The 25750-nt window shown below is 40.0% G+C and overlaps 1 protein-coding gene across 3 annotated transcripts in view; it reads left to right on the top strand.

The window, feature by feature from the left end:
• marc1 (mitochondrial amidoxime reducing component 1) overlaps nt 1-25750 on the top strand; it is a 43879-nt gene that overhangs the window by 4695 nt on the left and 13434 nt on the right. For all 3 annotated transcript variants that reach the window (XM_052010881.1, XM_052010880.1, XM_052010879.1), the window contains exons 2-6: nt 5758-5931; nt 8240-8405; nt 16237-16377; nt 19200-19261; nt 20663-20734. In XM_052010881.1, coding sequence (XP_051866841.1) covers nt 5758-5931; nt 8240-8405; nt 16237-16377; nt 19200-19261; nt 20663-20734 — 615 coding nt within the window. The remainder of the gene's footprint in view (nt 1-5757; nt 5932-8239; nt 8406-16236; nt 16378-19199; nt 19262-20662; nt 20735-25750) is intronic.

Here is a 25750-nt window from a genome sequence, read left to right as displayed (position 1 = left end):
TATTTGGAGAAGGAAGTGTTTGAGTTGAGTGAGGTAGTTGAGTTTCCTGAGAGTAAACCAGTGATTTCTGATGTGACTTTTCAACCAGTGGAGCTGGAGGATCTGGAGGAGGAAGAATTAGAACAGTTAGAAGAGTTTTCTGGGGGTGAGTCAGAGAGACCTGTTAGACGGGTGCAGATAGCAAAGATGGAGTTAGAACAAACACGACTGAAGGTGGAGTTGGGACAAAAAAAGATAGAGGCCGAGCAAAAGAGATTAGAGGCCGAACAAAAGAAATTAGAGACTGAACGAGAGATAACTCGGATGAAGATAGAGGCTGATCTAGCAATGAAACAGATGGAATTGAAGAGGATGGAGCTGGATAGTGAGGAGAAGGAGAAACAGAGGCAGCATGAGTTACAAATGAAGCGTAAGAGTTCGGAATCTGATTCCGATGATGGTTTTTCAGCCAGCAGGGAGGTTCGATTAGTTCCTCCTTTTGAGGAAGATCAGGTTGATCAGTATTTCCAACATTTTGAAAAGGTTGCTGTGAGTTCAAACTGGCCAAAGAAAGGATGGGCTCTTATGGTACTGAGTGTGATTAAAGGTAAAACTCAAAAAGCTTATTCTGCTTTGTCTGCTGAGGATGCAGCTGATTATACCAAGGTAAAACAAGCTATATTGAAGGCCTATGAATTGGTACCAGAAGCTTATAGACAAAAATTTAGAGACTTGAGGAAATCTGCAGATCAGACTTATATGGAATTTGCCAATGGAAAGAGAATATGTTTTGAACGATGGTGCATGACTAAAAATGTAGATGGGGATTTTGATAAATTGAAAGAATTGATACTAGTGGAGGACTTTAAAAGATGTGTTCCAGCTGAATTAACAACATATTTAAATGAAAAGGCAGTGGAAACTTTACAAGAAACTGCTAGGTTGGCAGATGATTATGCTTTAACCCATAAATCCAAATGGGGACAACCTAAAACCTTTCAAAAGAGTTACAAGGACAATCCAGGTAAACCGGAGATTAAATTGGGAGGTAATCAAAAAGGAAAAGATGAAAAGAAGCCAGGGCTGGAGAAACCTGTTGAGCATACTTGTTATTACTGTAAGAAACCTGGCCATGTGATATCTAATTGTGCCCTTTTGAAGAAAAGGAAGGAAGCTGTGCCCAATGCTTGCTTTCAGGCAATTAAAAATCAAAAAAGTTTAGGAGATGCTGTTAAAGATCAGTCCTTGCAAGAGGTAAAAGCGGAAAAGTTGGAGGAGGTGAGAAAGGAATTCCGTTCTTATGTATCAGAGGGTTTTGTTTCACTGAATGATGAGTCACCCCAGGTGCCAGTGAAAATTCTTAGAGATACTGGGGCTAGTCAATCTCTCTTGCTGGACAGTGTTTTAAATTTTGGTGAAGAAAGTGACACTGGTGAGGTAAATCTAGTCCGAGGCGTTACAGATGACACCATGTCTGTCCCTTTACACAGGGTGATTTTAAAGTCAAAGTTCGTAGAAGGACCAGTCGAGATAGGGATAAGACCTAGGTTGCCAGTGGAAGGAGTTTCTTTGTTATTGGGAAATGACCTTGCAGATGGAGAAATTGTTCCTGTGGTACGGTTAATGACCAAACCAAGGATTGATGAGTCTGAGAATGATCCAGATGTTTACCCATCATGTGTGGTGACTCGAGCTAGAGCTAAAGAATTAGCCAAGACAGACAGTCCGGTGCAGTCTGATGTGGTTCCTTGTGACAGTCTTAAACAGGAAGAAAATTATGATGCCTTATCTGAGACTTTTCTGTCTTCACTGGAGGATCAACATCCTTATAGTGAGCCTGAATTTAAAGATTTGTCTTTGTCGAGGAAGGATTTTATGGTGGAACAGACAAAGGACCCTGAGTTGACAGAATTGAAAGAAAAAGCTCTCTCATGTGAGGAGATTGAAAAAGTGCCAATTGGATATTATGTCAAAAATGGAGTGTTAATGAGAAAATGGAGACCTCCTCATGTTCCTGTTAATGAGGAATGGGAAGTTATTCATCAGGTTGTTGTTCCAAAAGTCTATAGGGATGAGATTTTAAACCTGGCCCATAGTATGCCTTTGGGTGGTCATTTTGGTGTGAATAAAACTGTAGGGGAGATCTTGAAACAATTCTATTGGCCTGGTTTGAGAAAAGATGTGGTGATATTTTGTCGAACCTGTCACACATGTCAGATGGTAGGTAAACCAAATCAAAAACCCCCTGTGGCTCCGTTGAAACCAATTCCTGCTTTTGGTGAACCCTTTTCGAAGGTGATTGTGGACTGTGTTGGCCCCTTACCAAAGTCTAAGACTGGAAATCAGTATTTGTTAACCATCATGTGTGCCACTTCTAGATTTCCAGAGGCAATACCCCTTAGAAATATTAAGGCCAAGACGGTGTCAAAGGCTCTTTTAAAATTTTTTACCTTGTTTGGTTTGCCAAAAGAAATCCAATCTGATCAAGGTAGTAATTTTATGTCAAAAATTTTTCAACAAATAGTCTATGAGCTGGGAGCAAAGCAGATTGTATCATCTGCATATCACCCAGAATCTCAAGGAGCTCTGGAGAGATTTCATTCTACTCTCAAAAATATGCTGAAGACTTATTGCTTTGAAAACACAAAGGATTGGGACGAAGGTATTCATTTACTTTTGTTTGCCGTTAGAGAATCAATCCAGGAGTCAATAGGATTTAGTCCGTTTGAGCTTGTATTTGGACATAGGGTGAGAGGACCTTTGGAGTTGTTGAGAGAGCAATGGGTTAATGAGGAAGTGCACTTGAGTCTGTTGGACTATGTCCAAAAATTTAAAACTCGGTTGGAAAGAGTCTGCCAGCTAGCGAGAGAGAATTTGAAAACCAGCCAGATAAGAATGAAGACATATTTTGATAGATGTGCTTGGCCTAGGACATTTGCAGTGGGGCAAAAGGTGTTGGTATTTTTCCCTAGCCAAAATAATCCCTTGCAATCTCGTTTTTCTGGACCCTATGTTATTGAATCTTGAGTGACTGATCTAACATATATAATCAAAACACCAGATAGACGCAAGAAAACACAACTCTGTCATGTAAACATGCTAAAACCTTATCATGAGAGGGATTCAGTTGTGGCCTTGGTGGATGATGTAAAGGTTGTTTCTAGAATGCCTGATGTTGATGTTGAGGAAGGCCAATTTAGACCAAATATTGTTCCATCGAGACTAAAAATCCAAAATATCCTGTAGAACCTTGAAACGAAGTTGGACCATTTACAAGTTTCACAAAAACAACAGATGAGAGAATTAATTTTAAAATTTAAAAATCTGTTCCCAGATGTTCCAAACAGAACATCGATAATTACCCATGATGTTGATGTTGGGGATGCAAAACCAATCAAACAACACCCATATCGAATGAATGTGGAAAAAAGTAAACTTGTTGATCAGGAACTAAAGTACATGTTGGAAAATGATATTATTAGACATTCTACTTCAAATTGGAGTTCGCCCTGTGTTATTGTACCTAAACCTGATGGAACTGTTAGATTTTGCACAGATTACAGGAAAGTGAATGCTGTAACAAAGTCAGATGCTTACCCTATTCCTAGGGTGGATGATTGCATAGATAGAGTGGGAAAGGCAAAATTTCTTACAAAGATTGACCTATTAAAAGGGTACTGGTGTGTTCCATTAACAGATAGAGGAAGGGAGATTTCAGCCTTTGTAACCCCTTCTGGATTGTATGAATACAATGTTTTGCCATTTGGAATGAAAAATGCTCCAGCAACATTTCAAAGAATGATTAATTCAGTGATTCATGGGTTAAAACATACAGATGCCTACATTGACGACTTAGTGACTGGGAATGATACATGGGAGGATCACATCTCTGCGTTAGAAAGGTTGTTTGAAAGACTTTCTGAGGCTAACCTTATAGTTAACTTGGCTAAAAGTGAATTTGGCCATGCCACTGTGACGTATCTTGGTTATGTTGTAGGTCAAGGCAAGCAAGCTCCTGTTCAGGCAAAAGTTCAAGCAATATCTGAGTTCCCTATTCCCACAGGTACGAGGACTGTTAGAAGATTTTTGGGAATGGTTGGATATTACCGAAAATTTTGTAAAAATTTTGCTGATATTGCTCTTCCCCTAACTAATCTTCTGAAGAAGGGAGTAAAGTTTGTTTGGACAGATTCTTGTCAAGAAGCATTTGAGAAGCTGAAAGCCATTTTATGCTACCATCCTGTGCTCAAAACACCTGACTTTGAAAAGCCATTTTCATTAGCAGTAGATGCCAGTGATGAAGCTGCAGGAGCTGTGTTGTTGCAGAAGGGTGACCTTGATGATATTGACCATCCTGTAGCTTACTTTTCAAAGAAATTTAATGAGCATCAAAATAATTATTCCACTATAGAGAAAGAATTACTGTCGCTTGTTTTAGCCTTGCAACATTTCAGTGTATATGTTTGCACCGCTCAGAAACCATTGACTGTATATACAGATCATAACCCATTGGTGTTTCTGAGCCAAGTCAAAAACAAGAACAGAATGCTGTTAAACTGGAGTTTAATTTTGCAAGAGTTTGATCTCATGATAACTCACATTAAAGGCAAAGACAATGTGATTGCTGATTGTCTTTCCCGATGTTAAATGGGAAACATGTATCTGTACTAATCTGATAGTCTGTAGTTGTGTAGCATGATAATTATTAACATTACAAACTGTATGCACGGTTAAATTTTTCTTGGGAAAATTTTTTTTAGGTGGGAGGTGTTACGGACTCAGTGAAAGTCCCTTTAAGATAGAGAGTGTGTGTGTATGTGTGTGTGGGGTGTGCTTACGTTAATAGGAGATAAAGGACGTAATGACATTGTTGAAGAGGTCAGAAGAAGAAGGAGAGAGAGAGAGAGAAGGGAGAGAGACACCAGCCTGCTAGTGTTCTCTATCGATGGATGAGAAACAATAACTGTGTTTGCCACTGAAATCCATGTATGGAAGTTGGAAGTAATCCGGTGGAGTTCACTTTGTTGCTGACCTGTAGAAGGAAACAGGTATGTGTGTGTGGACGACCACGATTCGGATGCTTTTTGGGGTGAGGAATTCACTACCGAGTAAACCCTGAAGTGTCGTTTGGGTTCCATCGTGGAACATTTGGATTTCGTATTTACTCTCTCTATGTTCTCTACATCTACATCTTATCTTCAGACAACGGTGGTTGTTGAAGAAGCCCTTGGTCATGTTTCACCTTATGGCTTGCGGAACTGAACTTTAAGAACCATTCCGGAACTTGGAGTTTGGGACTTTGTCACACACACACACACAAAGAGTTTAGTTTTGGGGTTAATGTTCAAGGTTTAACATTTTTGAATTCTAACATACTAACATTTTTACTTTTATTTTACATATTATCATAAGTAGTGATTAATAAAATAGTTTTTAACACTGAATCATGCTCAGTGTGTTCCTTTTGTTGCTGGTTCGTGACATATGCAATGGAATTGTCAGCTACATCAAAGGATATTCAATTTGATATGATACACATCTTCACAACTGAGTTTGGCTGAATAACCCTTGTGTGACAAAGTGTAAAATTATTACAAATATGTGGATGGGACTTTACAGGGACATGGTAAAATTAGAAAGGTTGGGTGGAAGATACAATATTCATTCAATGTTTATAATCAATGGAGAAAACAAGACAGAAAAAACTGAAATATTTGGGAAACTCTCTTTTATATACACCTAGGTCTCCTAATAAGCTTGCTTTTGTTTATGTTCTAGGCAATGGCTTATAGTCGATGAGAAATGGCATATGATTACTGGTAGGGTAGAGCCTACCTTAGTGCTTGTCACAATATCAGATGAGGATGGCTACCTGTGTCTTAATGCACCAGACATGGAAGAACTGCGGGTCCCTTTCAAACTACCAAAGTCCAATCCTGTGAAGATGTGCAGGTAACCAAATCACATTTCTGTGCCTACTGTATTTACTTTTGCCTATGTATGGTGAAGGTAAAATGAAAGTTTGTGTTTCTTGCTTGAAGTGTTTTGCTTGAATGAGATAATTAAGCAGACTTGAATGTTGTGAACTTTTAATGGAGGAAAGACATGGATACATAGATGAACTTTGTGGTGCAATGTGGTGCACTATTTTGAAAGCAAAATTCATTATTCAGCTTTGGGACCTATGCTTGAATTTTAGGTAATATTTAGAATGGACAACTGATTGGTATTATTTACAAAAAAAGCTGTAAGGGACAAGTGTAAATCAATGATTTCAAATACATTTAAACTCAGTGGGATAATAATTACAGATCAATTCTGGATTCGTATTGCATACTTCAGAATCATTAAATATTAAGCGTTTCCATTTGGGGGAACTGTGTCTTGTAATTTAATTTCTGTAGTGGGATAAAAAAATCTGTAGTGTCTTCAACAACAGGAATTGCCTCGGAAGTCATGTTAGCCTTCAAAAATATTTTCTTTTTAAAAGCAAATCATCCCAAAATCAGCATTTTTAACAAAGCATCTGCACTTTTACCGTCAAACTGGACTGGTTGATATCCTATTACACGGAGGATTAGAAATTGCGACATTATTGCAAATTATAATGGATAAATGTTTGTTGGTCTGATTATAATGTAATTCTCGAAATTGTTAGCTCCGTTCTTGGGCTGAGGCCCACTGCCCAACCTGCCATCAGGCCCCATGTCAGAGATCTAACAATGGAAACACAATCAGCTTTAGTCCTGTTGCCCAGCTGATCAATTCCCCTCCTTGGTACCTCAGGAGTGGCTTTCCTTCCATTTTACACTTTTTTAAAAATGTAATAACCCTTTTTGGATTGTATGGAGATTTTCTGCATACATTAAATGAATTCCATGTATGACTGCTGACCATAAAATTGTGATGACGTAAAGGGATGGAATGATGATCTCATTAGATTTTAGTAAAAGAGAAGGTGGTCATGGTAATGGATTGACTAAAAGGTGAAAAACTAGAAAGGTTTGCTGTATTTAAGGTTGATAAGTCACCAGGCCTGGATGTAATATATTAGATGTTGTTGAGGGGAAAGAAGGCTAAACTTGTATAGGTGCTGGCCATTATCTTCCAAACTTTCTTCGTCACTGGGGTGATGAGAGAAGACTGGAAATTTGTAATCACTACAACTTTGTTAAAAAAATGATATAAAGATAAATCCAGCAATTACAGGCCAGTCAGATTAACAGAGGCCATTGTGAAAGCTGCTAGAAATGAAAATTGGGAACAAAGCTAATGGTCATTTGGACAAGCATGGATTAATAAAGGAAGGCTGATTCAAATTTGTTAAAGGCAAATTATGCAATATCTAATTTCATTTAACTTTATGATGATATAATGGAGTGGGTTGATGAAGCAGTGATGTTAGTGTTATGAAGATAGACTTCAGCAACCATTTGAGCAAGTATCATATAATGAACTGGATAGCAGAATTGAAACCTGGGGAATAAATAGTGCAGTGCCACATAGATTTGGCTTTCACATTGGGACAGTAAACAGACAGTAAACAATTGTTTCTTGAGTCAGCGTTGAATAAATAGTGCAGTGCCACATGGATTTGGCTTTGGCATTGGGATAGTAAACAGACAGTAAACAATTGTTTCTTGAGTCAGAGTAAGGTGTTATTTGCCAAGAGTTGGTACTAGGACCACCGTTTTTCTTCATGTGTTAATGGCTTGGACTTCGGTGTTGGGCCACCATTTCAAAATCTGAAGTGATGCAAAACTTAAGAAGGACAGTAATAGATTTCACAAGGATATTGTCAAGGTAGTGGCATGAGCTGAAGGTTGTAGATAAAATGCAGCACAAATAAATACAAAGTGGTACATTTTGGTGGGAAGAACAAGGAAGAGTAAAACAATATTAAGGACACAATTCTAAAGGAGGTTTAGGAACTGAGATGTACCCAAATCTTTGAGGGAGGTGGAACAAGTAGAGAAACTGATTTTAGATATAGAAGCACAGAGTACAATAGCAAAGAGATTGTGCTAAACCTCTCTTAAACATTTTTTTTGGAGCAAAGAAGGCTGTGAAGAATTTTAATAGACATGTTCAAAATCTAGAGGAAGAGATTCAAGAGAAAATATTGTTAGTAGCAGAGGAATTGAGAACAAGAGGACATGAATTTAATGTTTACATGTCGGGATCAAAGCAATACTTAATCACAGATGGTATCTGATAAGATGAATTTGGTCTACTTTTAAAACATTTTTCTTTTGTAAAGAGTGTGGGGATGCGATATAGAAGGTAGAGATTGTGGTGATGAAGCTGCCCGTTGGATCAGTACCTACTTAAAACATAGGAAGGCTTTCCGACTCGTGTGCTATGAACCTTCAATGAAGCCAAGATATCCAAAAGAGAAGGAACCTCTTTTCAGGGACAAAGATAAGGTAATTCAATGCCATATGTAGAACAGATATGACATATGTGAAATTACAATATATTAAAATCTTTTATTATTTCATAAGTAATAAAGATAATTTTAGATTCTTGAATTCTCCCTGGTCTTGAGGTCTTGCACTCTCACCATTTTAACAGGTCAGGCATTACACTGCTGATGCTGATCTGTGACCGCCAGATACTGAGTATCCTCAGGACTAGAGCTGGGATCAGTAACCTAACCAGTGGGGAATTGGCAGTGTTCCATGATGTTCGACTCTGAATAATTGTATTTGTGTGTGTTTCTCTCAAAAGGAACAATCTTGATCTATTCAATCATCAGAATTAGATTTGTCATCACTGACATATGACATGAAATTTGTTGTTTTGTGGTAGCAAAATCTCACCTCATCTCTAATCTTAACTGCTTGTCCTATATCTTACAGTTGGCATTGTCTGCCACCTCTATGGTTATGTCATTCATAACTTGTTCTTCAAATTGTTCCAGTCTGGTTTCCAAACTGCTGTAGTATTACCGGAGTATCTTCAATGAGAGTTTCTCTGCATCCACCATACAGTAATCTTTGAAATCCCTGTGGATTCCTATGTTGACTATTCAAAGGCATCGCGAAAACCCATGATGATGACAGCAGCTCCATCTTCTCTCATTACCCCATGTCATTGCTATCAAACTGCTTACTTAATATTGAGCCATGGATAAAGTGTAGTGGTTAGCGTAACGCTATTACGGCACCAGCAAGCCTGGTTCAATTCTGGCCGCAGTCTGTAAGGAGTTTGTACATTCTCCCCATGTGTCTACATGGGTTTCCTCCAGATGCTCCGGTTTCTTCCCACATTCCAAAGACATACAGGTTAGGAGCTGCGGGCAAGCTATGTTGGCGGCGGAAGCGTGGCGACACTTGCAGCTTGCCCCCAACACACTGTCAGTAACGCAAAAAGATGCATTTCACTGTGTGTTTCGATGTACATGTGACTAATAAGTAAATATCTATCTAAATATCTAACTAGCTGAATATGTGAGTAAAACCACCAGTTTAGGGTGATGAAAGTCTTCATTTCTGTTTTGCTATCGCTCCCTTCTTTGCTGCTTGCTCAGGCTAAATTAGGCAGAATGTAACCAGGGCTTTTATTACAGCTGCATTTGTAAGCTTTTTTTCTTAACCTTGCATTTATTAATGCCTTTGTTATCTCTAAAATTAGTTCCCTTTTGTTGCCTTCATGACCTCCACCTCACCACAAAATGTAAACTATCCAAAACTCTGCAACCTCCATTATGTTCTGCCCTCCAACTGACCTTTATCCTGCTTAATTTATACCACCTCTCCACCTCACGACAGAATGACTTAATAATTCTTTCTTGTAAATGGTTCCATGTCCCTCTTTTCCGGTCTTACATTCCTTCTAGCCCTTTGACTTTGATTTCCTTTTCATTGTGTTCATTCCAGCTGTTTCTGTTCCAAACTCCACCACGATCAACTCTCACTTGTTTGGTGAATTGGGTACCAATCAAGTGCTTTGTCCTGGAGATTTCAAGCTTTTTCATGTTGTTGTGGCTGCACTCCTCAGGCAAGTGGGGAGTATTCCATCACAGTCCTGATTTGTGCCTTATAAATGGTGGAAAGGGGTGTTAGGAGGTGATACATTCAACATTTGTTACCCAGCCTCTGACCTGTTCCTGTAGGTACAGTACTTGTTTGGCTGATTCACTTGAGGTTCAGTAAATGGTGACATCTCCAGGATGCTGATAGTGTGGATCTCTGCAATGATAATGATGTTCAAGGATAGGTTGTTAGTCTCTATTGTTGGATCAACTGGAATCTTTATGGTCCAAATGCTACTTCCATTTATCAGCCCACATCTGCTTGTTGTCTAGGTCTTACTGCATGCAGGCATGGAATGCTTCACTTGCAGAGGAATTGGAAATGGGTTTAAACATCATGCAATCAATAGCAAGCTTCCTTGCACAGTTGGGATGTTTATTTATGAAGCAGCTGAAGATGGTAGGGCCTCGGACAGTACTCCTGCAGTGATGTTCAAGGGCTGGGATGACTGATATCTAACAACACAACCATTTTTCTTGTGCAAGTTGTGACTCCAACCCTTGGAATGATTTCTCCTTGATGCCCATTAACTTGAGTTTTACCAGCACTCCTTGATGTCAAATGCAATCACTCTTGCGTCACCTCTGGAATTAAGCTCTTTGGTCCATATTTGCACCAAGGCTGCGATTAGGTTTGGTGCCAAGTTGGTCAAGTAAAGCTCAACCTGGGCATCAGTGAATAGACTATTGGTGAATAGGTGTCACTTAATATCTGTCAGCAACACTTTTCATCGTCTTGCTGATGATTAAGTATAGATTGTTTGGGCAATGTTGGTTCACCCAGTACTTAGTGCAGAGCCAGTCTGGCATTTATGTCCTTGTAGTACCTAGCAAGCTCAGTCAGTAGTTGCTCTCCTAAGCCACATTTGGTGATGGGCATTGAGATCCCTCATTTAGAGGATATTCTGTGCCCTTGCTGCTTTCAATGCTTCTTAGTAACAGTACATCATATAGTTTTTTTAAATAAAATTCCTTTAACAATCTATTTATACAGCAACTGCTGCATTACCATCATCAACCCTTCTGTTTTCCCTTCAAAGAATCTGGCCTTTTAAATATGCAGTTTTATAGATGCTTGATTGCCTTTTGTTATCAGGATTATCCCCTCTTTTAATGAATTGGAGCGTATAATTTGCATTGTTTAAATCTGCTGGTGCTAATCCTTATCCAAGTGGGATTGAAGGATTGTAGCAGTGTTGGTCTGTTCTTCACTTTAGCTTCAGTCAGCAAGCTGCCAGAATTGCATTCTACCTGAATTAGTTGACTTGTTTTGAGATTTCAGTCTATTTAGTTTTCCTTTCTGTTTAGTTCTGTCATTATACCCCATGCACCTCCACAACCATCCCCCCCTGTTTCCTTCTGAAGATGCTAGAAACTCATTCAACACCTCAGTCATGCCCTCTGCCTCCAAAAGATTTCCTTTTCATGTCAAATTGTCTTTAATGTTCCTTTACTTTCTGTGCATTGATAAAAGACTTTTTTGATTGCCTCTTCTATTACCCTCATTTATTTCATATCTTATTATTCTCATATTTATCTCATACTCTGTCCTTGCCCTCCTTGTGTCCATTTTTTTTTCTGGGGCTACATCCGGGGTAACTGGCAGGGAAGCAAGCCTAAAACTTGATGACAAGGCCCTGTGAGTCAAAATGGGCTTTAATGACATATTGCCATTTGTTGTGAGAAGCCCAAAAATGGCAGAAAAAAATTCTATAGCTATCAAATCCAGAATTGGTGAAATGTATTGAAATCTTAAAACACTGTGGTCTGGGTAGATCAGCCACGATATGTTGACTGGCAGGTGGGCTTGAGGGGTCATGTGACCTACTCCTACTCCTTGTTCTTGTGCTCGAAGAAGTTTGATCATACAGCACCATGTTTTCATGCACTATGTGATTCAGTTTCAATAAAAATTCAATTTCAAGGGAAATTGTGAGTTTACTACATATTACACCAAGTCTGTGGTTTTCCATCCAAGTACTTGGTGTATCTGACATGCTAATGCACTGAGGAACCTGATATGTGCATTGAAGTCCACCACACATCTGGAAACCACTTTTCACCAGCTGTCTGGACAACAGATAATGCAGGCCAGTTCTGCAAAAGCAGATGTACACAATTCTTGGAAGACTTGCTTTGTTATTATTTAATCTGGACCTACCTGAGCTGGATTCAGACCATTGTGTCCCGTGTGGGGTGAGACCTCATTGAGTAAAAAAAACTGCCCATCCCAAAATATAAGTGACTTTGTAATGTTTTGCTGTTGCTTGGCATAATGAATGAAGGTGATAACCATGAGCTGATTCTATATATTTGGAAAAAATACCTCTTCATCCCAGTGAACGCAACTCACTGCTTAATGTGGATTATCATGCTTTGCCCAAATTGAGCCATGTTTGTCCTGCGGTTGGTGATTTAGTTGGCTCGGATTTGCACTTCACCCAGCAGGAAAATCTCTAATAGTTTTATACTGGAGATGTGAGTGGACACTTGCTTAGGTCAACTTGGACCAGGAGAAGGCCTTTGACAAAATATTGCACACATATATGATTGACATACTCTCAAAATAGGATTTGGGGAGGAAATCCATAATTGAATATGCCTTCTCTGCACGGACATTAGTAGCGGTGTCCTAATTAGTAGATGAAAAATGAAATGTTTCACAAACAAATCTGGAGATAGACAAGGCTGCCCTGTCTCACCGTCTTGTTTGTGTGTTGTATTCAGCCTTTTGCCATATTCATTGGGAAGGATGCAGCTCTGAGAGAGGCGACCATCCCAGCTAGCTGAGGCACTCTGGTCCATACCTCCCTGCACATGAACGACATTATTATCTTCTGCATGAACCCACTATTGGTCTGAAGATGGACCAGTTTAAACAGGCCTCAGGGACCAGAGACAGTTGCAGCTGAAGTGAAGCCATGTTCTTTGGCAACTGGTCCAACTGATCCTTGATTTCTTTCACTACTGTCTAGTTATCTGAATGTGCTGGAAGTTTGTTTCAGAGGAGCCAGGGCATATTTTGGCAGGATTTGGCTGGAGTAATAGCCAAAGTGAACTAGAAGTTGGGAATTTGGGAGTAGAGCTCCCTCGTGATGATGGGAAAGAACCTGGTCATCAGCTGCTCTGGGTGTTGCATTTGGGGCCCACATTCTACTCTTCCGCTGCTGCAGTCACCTCAGCTTATTTCTACATCATCTGGAGATTTAAAAATGGATCATGTTTGCAGAGATGTGACGTACAAGTGTCCAGAGAAAGGAGGGAAAATGTACTCAATGTGGCCATCCTGGCCACTCATAAAGCTACTTTCACTATTGGCGAAACAGGTCTACAGCATCTGGACAGTAAAGACACATACGTTAGACTATTGTTTATTGACTACAGCTCTGCCTTCAATACAATAATTCCAAGCAAGCTTGTCACCAAACTCCGAGACCTGGGACTCAACACCTCCCTCTGTAACTGGATCCTTGACTTTCTAACAAACAGACCGCAATCAGTGAGGATAGGCAGCAATTCCTCCGGCACGATTATTCTCAACACTGGTGCCCCACAAGGCTGCGTCCTTAGCCCTCTATTCTACTCCGTATACACTCATGACTGTGTGGCCAGATTCTGCTCTAACTCCATCTACAAGTTTGCAGATGATACCACCGTTGTAGGCTGTATCTCAAACAGCGATGAGTCGGAGTACAGGAAGGAGATAGAGAGCTTAGTGGAATGGTGTCATGGTGTCATGGTGTCATGACTACCTTTCCCTCAATGTCAACAAAACTAAAGAGCTGGTCATTGACTTCAGGAAAGGGGGTGATGTACATGCACCTGTCTACGTCAATGGTTCTGAGGTGGGGCATGTACCACCAGACTTAAGGACAGCTTCTACCTCACTGTGATAAGACTATTGAATGGTTCCCTTATACGATGAGATGGACTATGACCTCACGATCTACCTTGTTGTGACCTCGCACCTTACTGCACTGCACTTTCTCTGTAGCTGTGACACTTTACTCTGTACTGTTATTGTTTTCACCTGTACTACTTCAATGCACTCTGTACTAACTCAATGTAACTGCACTGTGTAAAGAATTGACCTGTACGATCGGTTTGTAAGACAAACTTTTCACTGTACCTCGGTACAGGTGACAATAATAAACCAATACAGGTAGACCAAGGTACACAGACATCACATGCCGAAGTTCTGCCTGTCTCTGCTAATATAAAGGAAGGATCTGGCCATGTTACTATGGAACGTTCCATTCAGATATAATACGCCATATCATCTGTCCCATGTAGAAGTGTATGGAGAAAATAAACCTTTAACCACAAGTCAATCAGGCCATGGTCTGCAAGGAACGTCCTTGAAGCTCTCTTTGCTGCCCGCTGCCCTCGGGCGGAAAAAGAGATGGTGGATCTTGTCAAATGCTTCCCCAACCATCAAAACTCATTTGACTGAAGTCTTCATCAGCAAAACCTCCCTGGCTGATGGCAAGAAGAGCCCCCTATCAGAGATCCTTTTTGCAAAAAGAGAGTCTCAGTGCCACTATACTTTACCCTTGAGGCTGATATCATGATTGTTCTTCTGGAATCTAATGTGTTTGTCAAGAAGGCATAGAAATGCAGTGGTCTTTGTTGAAATTTGCCCCACACAGCTGTAAAACTCTGTGCTCAGTTGGCTGTTCCCAGGGACAAGCGTGTTCAGGCAAACAACAAATGCTGATGGGGAATTAAGAACTTGGTGAAAGACACGATTTGGTTTGCCTGAAACCTGCTGGTCGTAATTGAACATTGCACACTGGCATGTTCCAAGGTACGGAACTATGTGCTGAATTACACACTGAAGTTTGGTGCAGCCGATATAAAGGCTATATGGGGAAGGCTGTATTTTTAAGCCATCATTGCACACGGTGGGACGAGAACCTGTGGAGAACGTTCATGGACTTATCCCTTGTGGGATATGTGTAGAAGGAAAGCTCATGTAATGCTGATAATAATAATGAAACATCTTGTATTATGAATGGTGGCATATACCCTCTGTTACATATTTGCAAGTTTATGAAAAAGGTAGACTTTTGGAAAAAGACTTGGGTGTCACAAAGAATGCACGTATTACAAGTTTTTTGAAGGGTTCACTGTATATTTAGCAGTGGTGTAGAGGTCAGCTGATAGAGGTTAAAATGAAAAAAAATACAGAGAGAGCCTTCAGGATTACTGCAGAGTTTTTTTTATGGGAGTGAGTACAAAGAAATATACTGGAGGCCCTTGGAACAGATGATATGAAATGCCCCTTTCAAAAGCTAGGTAAGGAGCTGATCATTTGCAATCCTCACCCAAAAGAGTAGAGATACTTAGCTACAGGACTTTTTAAAATTAAGTGGGAGGAATATGTTGATATAGTTGTTTCCCTGTTTATTATTGGGAAAAAAAGATGCTATTTGTCAAGAAGCAGAGAAAAAGTGTTTCAAACAGATATCATGAAGTCTTCTATCACTGAAGATGTATGTCTCTACCCCTGCCATGCCAGAAAGCTGCAGCAGGATAACATCTGACTCAACGCAAGTAATGTCACAAGAGCCTAGAATCACCTGGGCTTGATTCTGGCCTGCCTATTTGGGGTTTGCACATTCTTTCTGTGACCATATGGGTTTCATCTGGGTGCTCCAATTTCCCTCCACATCCCATAGATGTGCAGGTAAGTTAATTGGCTACTGTAAATTATCCCTTAGTGAAGGCAAGTGGCAAAATAATCAAAGGAGAGTTGATGAGGATGTGAGAGAGAATAAATTGAAGGGAAATAAGGAGAGGGAGATTGGCATGATGAGATTGCCCTGCTAGGATCTGGAATGGACTGAGTGGCATGTGTTATAATAGAGCTTTCAGTTCTCTTCACTGTGCTTTTCTTAAGACAATTTTTCTTCTACTAGTTCCCAGCCAATTGATATAGAAGAACGTAGATGTGAAAATCCCAGGGGAGATTGTTTTGAAATTCAAATCAATATCTTAATGAAGTGATATTCAATAAATTAATTCTTTTAAGATATTGTATGCTTTTCATATTTATTTGTAGATTTTTGGCAGTCATCAAAAGGTGTTAATCATGCATTTCTAACTTGAAAGGTTAATTTGATATAATCCGGCTCCCAAAAATCTCCAGTGCATCAAATTTAGCTCGTGTTTAGAACCTGCATTGAAATTATGTCTATACTTTGTTTTCCGTGTTGTAGACTGTCTACAATGATCTTAGTTCCTGCATGATGATGTCTGAGGCGACTGTTGAAGATCTTAACACCAAATTGGAGAGAAAAGTTAAGATGGAGAATTTCAGGCCTGTACTGGTAGTGAAGGATTGCAAGCCATATGCAGAGGTACAGAGTTTATGTCCATTTGCAAAGAAATGAGAATTGAAATTAATATGTACTCTGTATTTCATGATATAGAACCAATCAATAGTGTTCAGTGAATCTTACAGAGAATATAATCATGTGTAAAGTAGATGCTTTTGGGGTGATACACAAACCATCGTATGAAACATAGAGCCCTGGCACGGGGATAGCACTCTTGCCTCTGAATCAGAAAATTACATATGAAGGTTTTCAGTTTATATTCCTGGAGACCAGAAGGCAACCTCTGGGCTCATGCTTCAGTGTTCTGTATTTCATTTCAGCACCAAGGGAATTCTGCACTCAGGAACTTCAGCTTTCTATTTTCATGCAAAAATTTCCATGGTATCACTTTGAAGAAGAGCAGGAGGGTCTACTTGGTGTCCTTGCCATTTTTTTGTCAGTGGTTAATTTTCGGATTATCTGGTTGCTAACCCACTGCTCTTTAAGTACATAATTTGGCTCCCATGTTTCTTATATTTCAAAAGTGCGTCACGCTTTTTTTTACATTCTAAGGATCAGGAATGTGATGAGCCACATATGAACAAAAGATTGTGTCCTGGAGCAAATTATCCAGACATTCCCCTTCCTGCATTATGAATCAGAGGAACACCAATTTGTGTGTTACTGGATGACTGAACAGAACTAATTCAAAGCAGACATTTCCCAAAGGAATGTTGCCACATTTTGTATTCTTGTGACACTGTTTTCTTCTATTGCATATTTTCACTTACTTTACAACTGTTCTTTATCTATTTTCAGAGCTGATAGAATAATTTTTAATATTGATTATAAGATGGACATTTTGATTTCCTTTATTTTTTGTTGAGGCTACTAGTTACTAGTAGTTATCACTTGTGATAACCCAAAGACAAGTTAATATGTTAATGTGTTTAATGGATCAATCATACACATTAATGAAGAAAAATCAACTTGGATTTTCCAGTCAGTAGTAAGCTGCTCAGCCTCGCTAATGACCTATGTGTTGTATCTGCAGTTGCCTCATGTGAATCCCAGGCAAGAACTTCCTTCTCAAAGGCATTCTGAATCCATGTTGAATTCCCAGCACAAGTCCCACCCACACAAGTGGCTTAACAAACCTTAAAAATATTGTGAACACTCTGAACTCCTCTGTTCCTCCAAAGCATTCAAAAACTAATTAAGATTAAAGCTTTTAGAAAATAATACAAAAAAAGCAAAATAAAAAAAAAAATCACCCTATTCAATTAATTCAAATAAAGGACAATTGTCATTATTCTGTTATTGTTTATAGTTTGATTAAAACTGCCATTAAGTTAAATTTAAAATCTTTAGAATCTTGGATTAATTATGATTAATTTTGCTCAACAGTTCTCCACTGTTTTACCCAATTTAGTCTAAGTTTAATTAATGCATTTTTAAAAATCTTATTGACGTCATTTTAAATATTATTGCTTACTTGAAGCTGCTGGTTGTGCTTGTGCCCTTGCTTCTTAAATATTTTATTAATCTACCAAACAATAAGATATAAGTTAACTTCTGAATAGTTGTTATGGTTATGTTTTCTTCCTTTACTCCTACATCCCATTTTTCCAAAATTCCTGTTCTAAAATGGCATAATTTCAAAGTTGATAGACGATGTGCACTTGGAAATGCAATAAATGATGAGGATAGCACAAACTTCTGATGAAATAGCCAGAAATAAGGCAAATGAAGTTTGACATAGAAAGGTGTTAATGGATTCATTTGGTAGGAAGAATGAAAAGTAATATAAACTCGATGGTCTTGTTTTAAAGACGACACAGAATCATAGAAACCTCGGGTGTATGTTTAATAATACACGGGGTTGCAGGACAAGATGTAAACACTGTTTAAAAAGGCTTTACAGGTAAATGACTAAGCAAGGAATTCAAGCTAAACCTTTACCTTTTAGACTTCATTGGAGTGTTTTGTCCAGTTTTGCGTACTACACTTTAGGAAATATGTTGAGGTCATGGCGAGGGTGCAGAGGAGATTTACTAGAATGGAACTGTGTACACTACATGGTATGACAGTGATACATTATTATTATGTACACTGCTGCTCAACTTGAGAATGGCTGTCTTCAGTAAAGGATGTTCTGTTGTTAGCATTTTTTTTTAGTGTGCATTTAGTACTTGCAGCAACATTAAACAAACCAACAGGCATTACTGGTACCAGAGATGAAATATGTCGGTTTTACAGAGAGAGGGAAGGAATTAGGCTTTCCCTCCTTTTAGGCAGGAAAGCTTAAGTGGGGAATTTTAAGTGGATTTTAAATCATGAAGGGTTTTGATCAAGTAGTACACTGGAATGCATGCGCTGAATGGCAGAATATATTTACTAAAAACTTTGCAAGAGGAATTTGTTAAACATTGAAATACATATAATGCAAAGAGGAAAGAACAGTGAAGAATAACTATTTGGATAGCTTTCTCAAAGAGCAGACACCAGCTTCCTTCTATGCTGCATCATTCTGTGATTCTTTACGGAAGTGGGGGGTTAAAGTTGCAGAATGGAATGTGTTTCCACATTAGCTGGGAATTTGGATTCCTATATCCTATTACACTATAGTCTCTTGACAAATATGTGTTTGCTAATAGGCAACTACACTCAGTAAAGGCCTTTTATTACATGGCATTAATGAATGAGATGATACTATAGATTTCCTCATACACAAAATAAAAATATATATATTTATGTTCGGCTCTAAGACAATGAATAGCAGAATGAAATGGAGCTTTGAACTGCTTATGCACATGAATGCTCTATAACGTTTTCTTTACACGGTTTGTGTTTTTAATTTTTAGGATACTTGGAAAAGCATACAGATTGGGACTGCAAAGCTGTATCGTACAATGTCTTGCACAAGGTAGGTTCTCAGCTACTTTAACTTAAAGTTGGCAATGGTTAATGGTGCTTGTGGGAAGATAAAGGTGGATACAGACTGAGCTACTCTGAGCTGAATGTGAGGAACTGCACAAGGATAGCCAAGGAATTATTAACTTTCATATCAATCTTTCTCCTCCTGAGAGCATGCATCCTTCAATTGATCCTGTGTCTCACCAATCCTTTAAGCTGGATGTTGATACTGTTTTAACTTGTATTTGGAACATGGGCTTTGCTGGCAAGGCCAGAATTTATTGCCTATCCCTTAATGCTTTGAAAATGCTGCAATTCTTATGATAAGGGTACCAGCACAGTGCCTTTAGGTAAAGAGTTCCAAGATTTTGGGCCAGTGATGGCAAAGAAATCACAATATTTTTCCAGTGCATGACTTGGAGGGGAATCTGCTGGTGCGACTACATCTCTTTTGCCCATGTATTTCCAGGTGGTAGGGACATGTGTCAGGAGAATTGAAGATGTTTTGGTGAGTTTTTGCAGTGGATTTTGTGGTTGTACATGCTACAGCCATGGTGCACTGATAATGGAGGAAGACTGTATTTAAACAGGCTGCCTTGTCCTGAATGGTGTAAAGCTTCTTGATGCTTTAAATTGATACTGCACTCTTTCAGGCAAGTGGAGGGACCCCTGATGTGCCTTCTAGATGGTTGAAAGGCTCTGAGGAGTGAAGAGATTATTCTTATGCCACACACTAGCCACTCACCATTGTGTTGTGTTAAATGAGCCAGATTCAAAATACATCTGGCAGCCAAAATCAGCCACCATCACACATGCCAGACAATGATCTTCACAAGTAACAGTTTAACTCCTTCAGCTTGACATTCAACAATGTTACCATTGTCAAACACACCATCAACATCCTGGAGGTCACCACTAGTAAAAATTGTAATCTTTTTATTTGCTTATGGTATGTATTGCAGACAAGGTCAACATTTAATACTCATTTTTAAATATCCCTGAGAAGGTGGGTTTGAGACAGAGCTTGTGATGAAGGTACTAAATACTGTTGGACAGGGCACTTATAGAATTTTGATCCAGTGCCTCAGTGAAGGAACAGCAATACTTTTAAAATTCAAAGCCGTATGTAAAACTTACAGGAGAATTTGCAAATGGAAATTCTTTTAAAATAGACCTGCCACTGTGGAAAGAAATCCTGCTTAAATTTGAATATGGCTTATTTAACACAACAGTGTGTAAACTTATGTCACACAATATGATAGAGGGTATCTTTCATGTGAAGATGGGTCTTTGTTATCACAAGGACTATAGTGTTCACTCCAACAATATACTTTGTCATTGCATTACTTCCAGATATTAGTATAATTTCAGGTACTTCATGCTTCAATTTTTTGTAATATTCTCTTTTTAGATGCATTTTCACAACAGTGGATCCAGATACAGGAATCATAGACAGGAAGGAACCACTCGAGACTCTCAAGAGGTATATGTAAAAATAAACTAATGCAATCACTTATGAAATAAGGTGCACAAGCTCCCTGATGTCCCATTGGGTAATTGACAATTGTGGCTGATTATGTGGTTAGCTGTTCTTATTCAGCTTCATAGTTAGCCTCAAGATCTCTAACATTATTGCAAACATTGAGGTTTCTGTTCCTATTTGTTTTTCAGAAAACCCAGCAAGAACACAATCATCTTTTGAATCACCTCTGCTGCTTACACTGTTCATATTTCAGCTGGGCATGTACAGCATAACCTTTGCTATTTCCATTGTTGTCAAAACATTAGGTTGCTCCTTATGGCATGTTTAACCCACCATCTATTTTGGGTAGACAGGTATTCAGTGAAAGGTGCAATAGTGTCATGATTCTTGATAATGGAGTCTTGGGAATTGTGTTGAGTGATGTCCCATCACAAACTGCAAGTGCTATTTTAGTGCAAGGATGAGTTCATGGTTCCCTGCCATCAGTGTGGGTATTGAGTAAAATGTTAATGATATGCAGTGTGAGTCAGAACATTGATCCAGAAGTACTGTCCATGTCCTTGATTCCTATTGGGATATTTGAAATGTACTTGGTAATTGGCGATATTAATGGGATTTATATTGGTAAATGTTGAAGTATAGTCAAACTAAAATTTTGTTGACACCATTGGGGTTAACATAAGTATTAGGAACTACACCTTGCCAAGCAATTTGGCATTGTATTATTCTATTGACATGAGTAGCTAGAAACTGGATTGCATCTATTGATGTTGTTCTGTTTAGAGTCAGTACCAGTGCTGTATCTGGTCCTCCAAAATATTGTGAAATTGGATAAAACAGTGTGAAATGTCAAGTTTGAGTAGTTTACACAGAAAGGAGTGCTAAAATAGCACTTGCAGTTTGTGATGGGACATCACTCACAATTCCCAAGATTTCACTGTACAGCAGTCATAGAAGGGTGCCAGCTTTCAAGGCACAGCCCCTAAAGGCAGCCACACAGGAGAGGGAGAGAGCTCCCATATACACCTTAAGGGAATGTGCAAATCCTAATCAACAGGATAAAAGCCAGGAAAACTGCCAGGCCAATGAGAGAAGAGAACATTACAGCACAGTACAGGCCCTTCAGCCCACGGTGTTGTGGCAACATTTTATCCTGCTCTAAAATCTAACCCCTCCCTCCCACATAGCCCTCCATTTTTCTATCATTCATGTGCTTATCCAAGAGGCTCTTAAACATCCCTAATGCATCTGCCTCCACCACCTCTGAAGGCAGTGCATTCCATGCACACACCACTAAAAAACTTACCCCTGACATACCTCCTATACCTTCCTCCAATCACCTCAAGCTTATGCCCCCTCGTGTTAACCATTTTCACCCCGGGGAAAAGTCTAATTGACCACTCAATCTATGCCTCATCTCTATCAAGTCACCTCATCCTCCTTGGCTCCAAAGAGGAAATGCAAGCTCGCTCAACCTATCCATAAGACATGCTCTCCAATCCAGGCAAACCTCCTCTGCACCCCCTCTAAAGCTTCCAAATCCTTTCTATAAGGAGGCGACCAGAACGGAACAATACACCAAGTGTGGTCTAACCAGAGTTGTTTAGAGCTGCAACACTACCTCACAGCTCTTCAAAATACCTGACTAAGGCCAACACCATATGCCTTCTTAACAACCCTATCAACCTGCAGAGCAACCTTGAGGGATCTATGGACGTGGACCCCCAGATCCCTCTGTTCCTCCACACTAAGAGTCCTGCTATTAACCTTGTATTCTGCCTTTGAATTCAATCTCCCAAAGTGTCACTTCACACTTATACAGGTTGAACTCCATCTGCCACTTCTCAGCCAAGCTCTGCATCCTATCACTGTCTTGTAACCTAGAGCAACTTTCTGCTTGATCCACAACACCAACCTTCATGTCATCTGCAAACTTGTAGGGGTCCCAGAACAGATCCCTACAGAACACCATTGGTCATAGGCCTCCAGTCAGGATACACTCCACCTACAACCACCCTCTGTCTTCTATGGGCGAACTAATTCTGAATCCACACAGCCAAGTTTCCCTGGATCCCATGCCTCCTGACTTTGAATAAGCCTGCCATGAGGAACCTTATCAAATGCCTTACTAAAATCCATGTACACCACATCCACTGCTCTACCTTCATCGATGCACTTTGTCACATCCTCAAAGAATTCAATCAGGCTCATGAGGCACAACCTGCCCCTCAGAGCCATGCTGACTATCCCTAATCAGACTATGCTTCTCTAAATGCCCATAAATCCTGTCTCTGAGAATCTGCTCCAGTAAGTTGCACACCACTGAAGAAAGACTTACTGGCTTGTAATTTGCCACTCTCCAATCATCTGGCACTACTCCCGAGGCCAGTGAGAGCACAAAGATCATTGCCAAAGGCACAACAATCTTTTCTTGCTTCCCATAATAACTTAGGATATATCCCGTCTGGCCCAGTGACTTATTTATCCTAATGTTTTTCCAGAAGTTCCAGCACATCCTCTTCCTTCATGTCAAGATGCTCTAGCCCATGAACCTGTTGTATGCCATACTCACAAACAACAAGGTCTCTCTCACTGGTGAATATTGAAGCAAAGTATTCATTAAGGACCTTCCCTACCTCTGCTGACTCCAGTGTCACGAACCAGCAACAAAAGAAACACACTGAGCATGATTCAGTGTTAAAAACTATTTTATTAATCACTACTTATGATAATATGTAAAATAAAGGTAAAAATGTTAGTATGTTAGAATTCAAAAATGTTAAACCTTGAACGTTAACCCCAAAACTAAACTAGTCGTGTGTGTGTGACAAAGTCCAAAACTCCCAGTTCCGGAATGGTTCTTAAAGTTCAGTTCCGCAAGCCATAAGGTGAAACATGAGCAAGGGCTTCTTCAGCAACCACCGTTGTCTGAAGATAAGATGTAGATGTAGAAAAACAGAGAGAGTACATACGAAATCCAAATGTTCCACGATGGAACCCAAACGACACTCTAGTGTTTACTCAGTAGTGACTTCCTCACCCCGAAAAGCATCCGAACCATGGTCGTCCACACACAAATACCCGTTTCCTTCTACAGGTCAGCAACAAAGTGAACTCCACCGGATTACTTCCAACTTCCATACATGGATTTCAGTGGCGAACACAGTTATTGTTTCTCATCCATCGATAGAGAAAACAAGCAGGCTGGTGTCTCTCCCTTCTCTCTCTCTCTCCTTCTTCTGACCTCTTCAACAATGTCATTACGTCCTTTATCTTCTATTGACGTAAGCACACCCCACACACACACTCTATCTTAAAGGGACTGTCACTGAGTCCGTAACACCAGGCACACATTTTTATCCCTGATTGGTCCTACCCTCACTCTAGTCATCCTCCTATTCTTCACATAAGTGTAGAACATCTTGGGGTTTTCCTTAATCCTACTCACCAAGGCCTTCTTATGCCCCCTTCTAGCTCTCCTAAGTCCATTCTTAAGCTCCCTCCTGGCTACCTTGTAACTCTCCAGAACCCTGACTGATCCTTTCTTTCTAAAGCTTAGGTAAGCTTTTTCCCTCTTGAAAAGATATTCTACATCTCTTCTCAACCATAGTTCCTTCACTCTACCATCCTTTCCCTGCCTCAATGGGACAAACCTTTCAGAAGTCCATGCAAGTACTCCCTAAACAACCTCCACATTTCCGTTGCACACTTCCCCAAGAACATCTGTTCCCAATTTATGCTCCTAAGTTCCTGCCTAATAGCATCATAATTCCCCCTTCCCCAATTAAATACTTTCCCATATCATCTGCTCCTATCCTTCTCCAAGGCTATGGTAAAGGTCAAGGAGTTATGGTTACTGTCTGCAAAACACTCTCCCACTGAGAGATCTGAAACCTGATCAGGCTCATTGCCTAGTACCAGGTCCAGTATGGCCTCTCCTCCAGTCAGCCTGTTCACATACTATGTCAGGAATCCTTCTTGGACACACCTAACAAACTCTGCCCCATCTATCTCCTTTACACTGAGATGCCAATTAATATTAGGGAAGTTGAAATCACCCATGACAACAATCCTGTTATTTTTGCACCTTTCCAAAATCTGCCTCCCGATCTGCTCCTCAGTGTCTCTGCTGCTATTAGGAGGTCTGTAGAATACTCCCAATAGAGTGATCGCTCCCTTCCTGTTTCTGGCTTCCACCCACACTGACTCAGTAGATGATCCCTCCAGGACATCCTTCCTTTCTACAGCTGTGATACTGTCCCTGATCAGCAAAGCCACTTCCCCACCTCTTACCTCCATCCCTGTCCCTTTTGAAACATCTAAACCCCAGAATATCCAGCAGCCAATCCTACCTTTGTGACAGCCAAGTCTCTGTAATGGCCAAAACATCATTGTTCTATGTACTTACCCAAACTCTAAGTTTACCACCCTTATTCCTGATACTTCTCACATTAAAGTAGACACACTTCAGCCCATTCAACTGACTGCAATTTTACCCTTTCAACTGCCCATCCTTCCTCAGTCTTTCTACATTCTGCATCCACTTGTGCACTAAATGCACCCACCTCTGACCTATCACTGGTTCCCATTCCCTTGCAGAACTAGTTTAAACCCTCCGCAACAGCTCTAGCAAGCCTGCCCACAAGAATATTGGTCCCCCTCCAGTTCAGATGTAACTCATCCCTTTTGTACAGGTTTATACCTTCCCTAGAAGAGATCCCAATGATCAACAAATCTGAAACCCTGCCCCCTGCACCAATTTCTCAGCCAGGCATTGATCTGCCAAATCATCCTATTCTTACCCTCACTGGCATGGCACAGGCAGCAATCCAGAGATTACTACTCCTGAGGCCTTCTTTTCAGCTTCCTACCCAGCTCCCTATATACTCTCTTCAGGGCCTCATCTCTTTTCTACTTATGTCATTAGTACCAATATGTACCATGACTTCTGGCTGTTTATCCTCCCCCTTCAGAATGCTGTGGGCCCAATCCAGGACATCCCTGACCCTAGCACCT

This window comes from Pristis pectinata, chromosome 3 (assembly GCF_009764475.1).
Source record: "Pristis pectinata isolate sPriPec2 chromosome 3, sPriPec2.1.pri, whole genome shotgun sequence".
Classification (NCBI taxonomy): domain Eukaryota; kingdom Metazoa; phylum Chordata; class Chondrichthyes; order Rhinopristiformes; family Pristidae; genus Pristis; species Pristis pectinata.
This window is presented reverse-complemented; position numbering and strand designations above follow the sequence as displayed.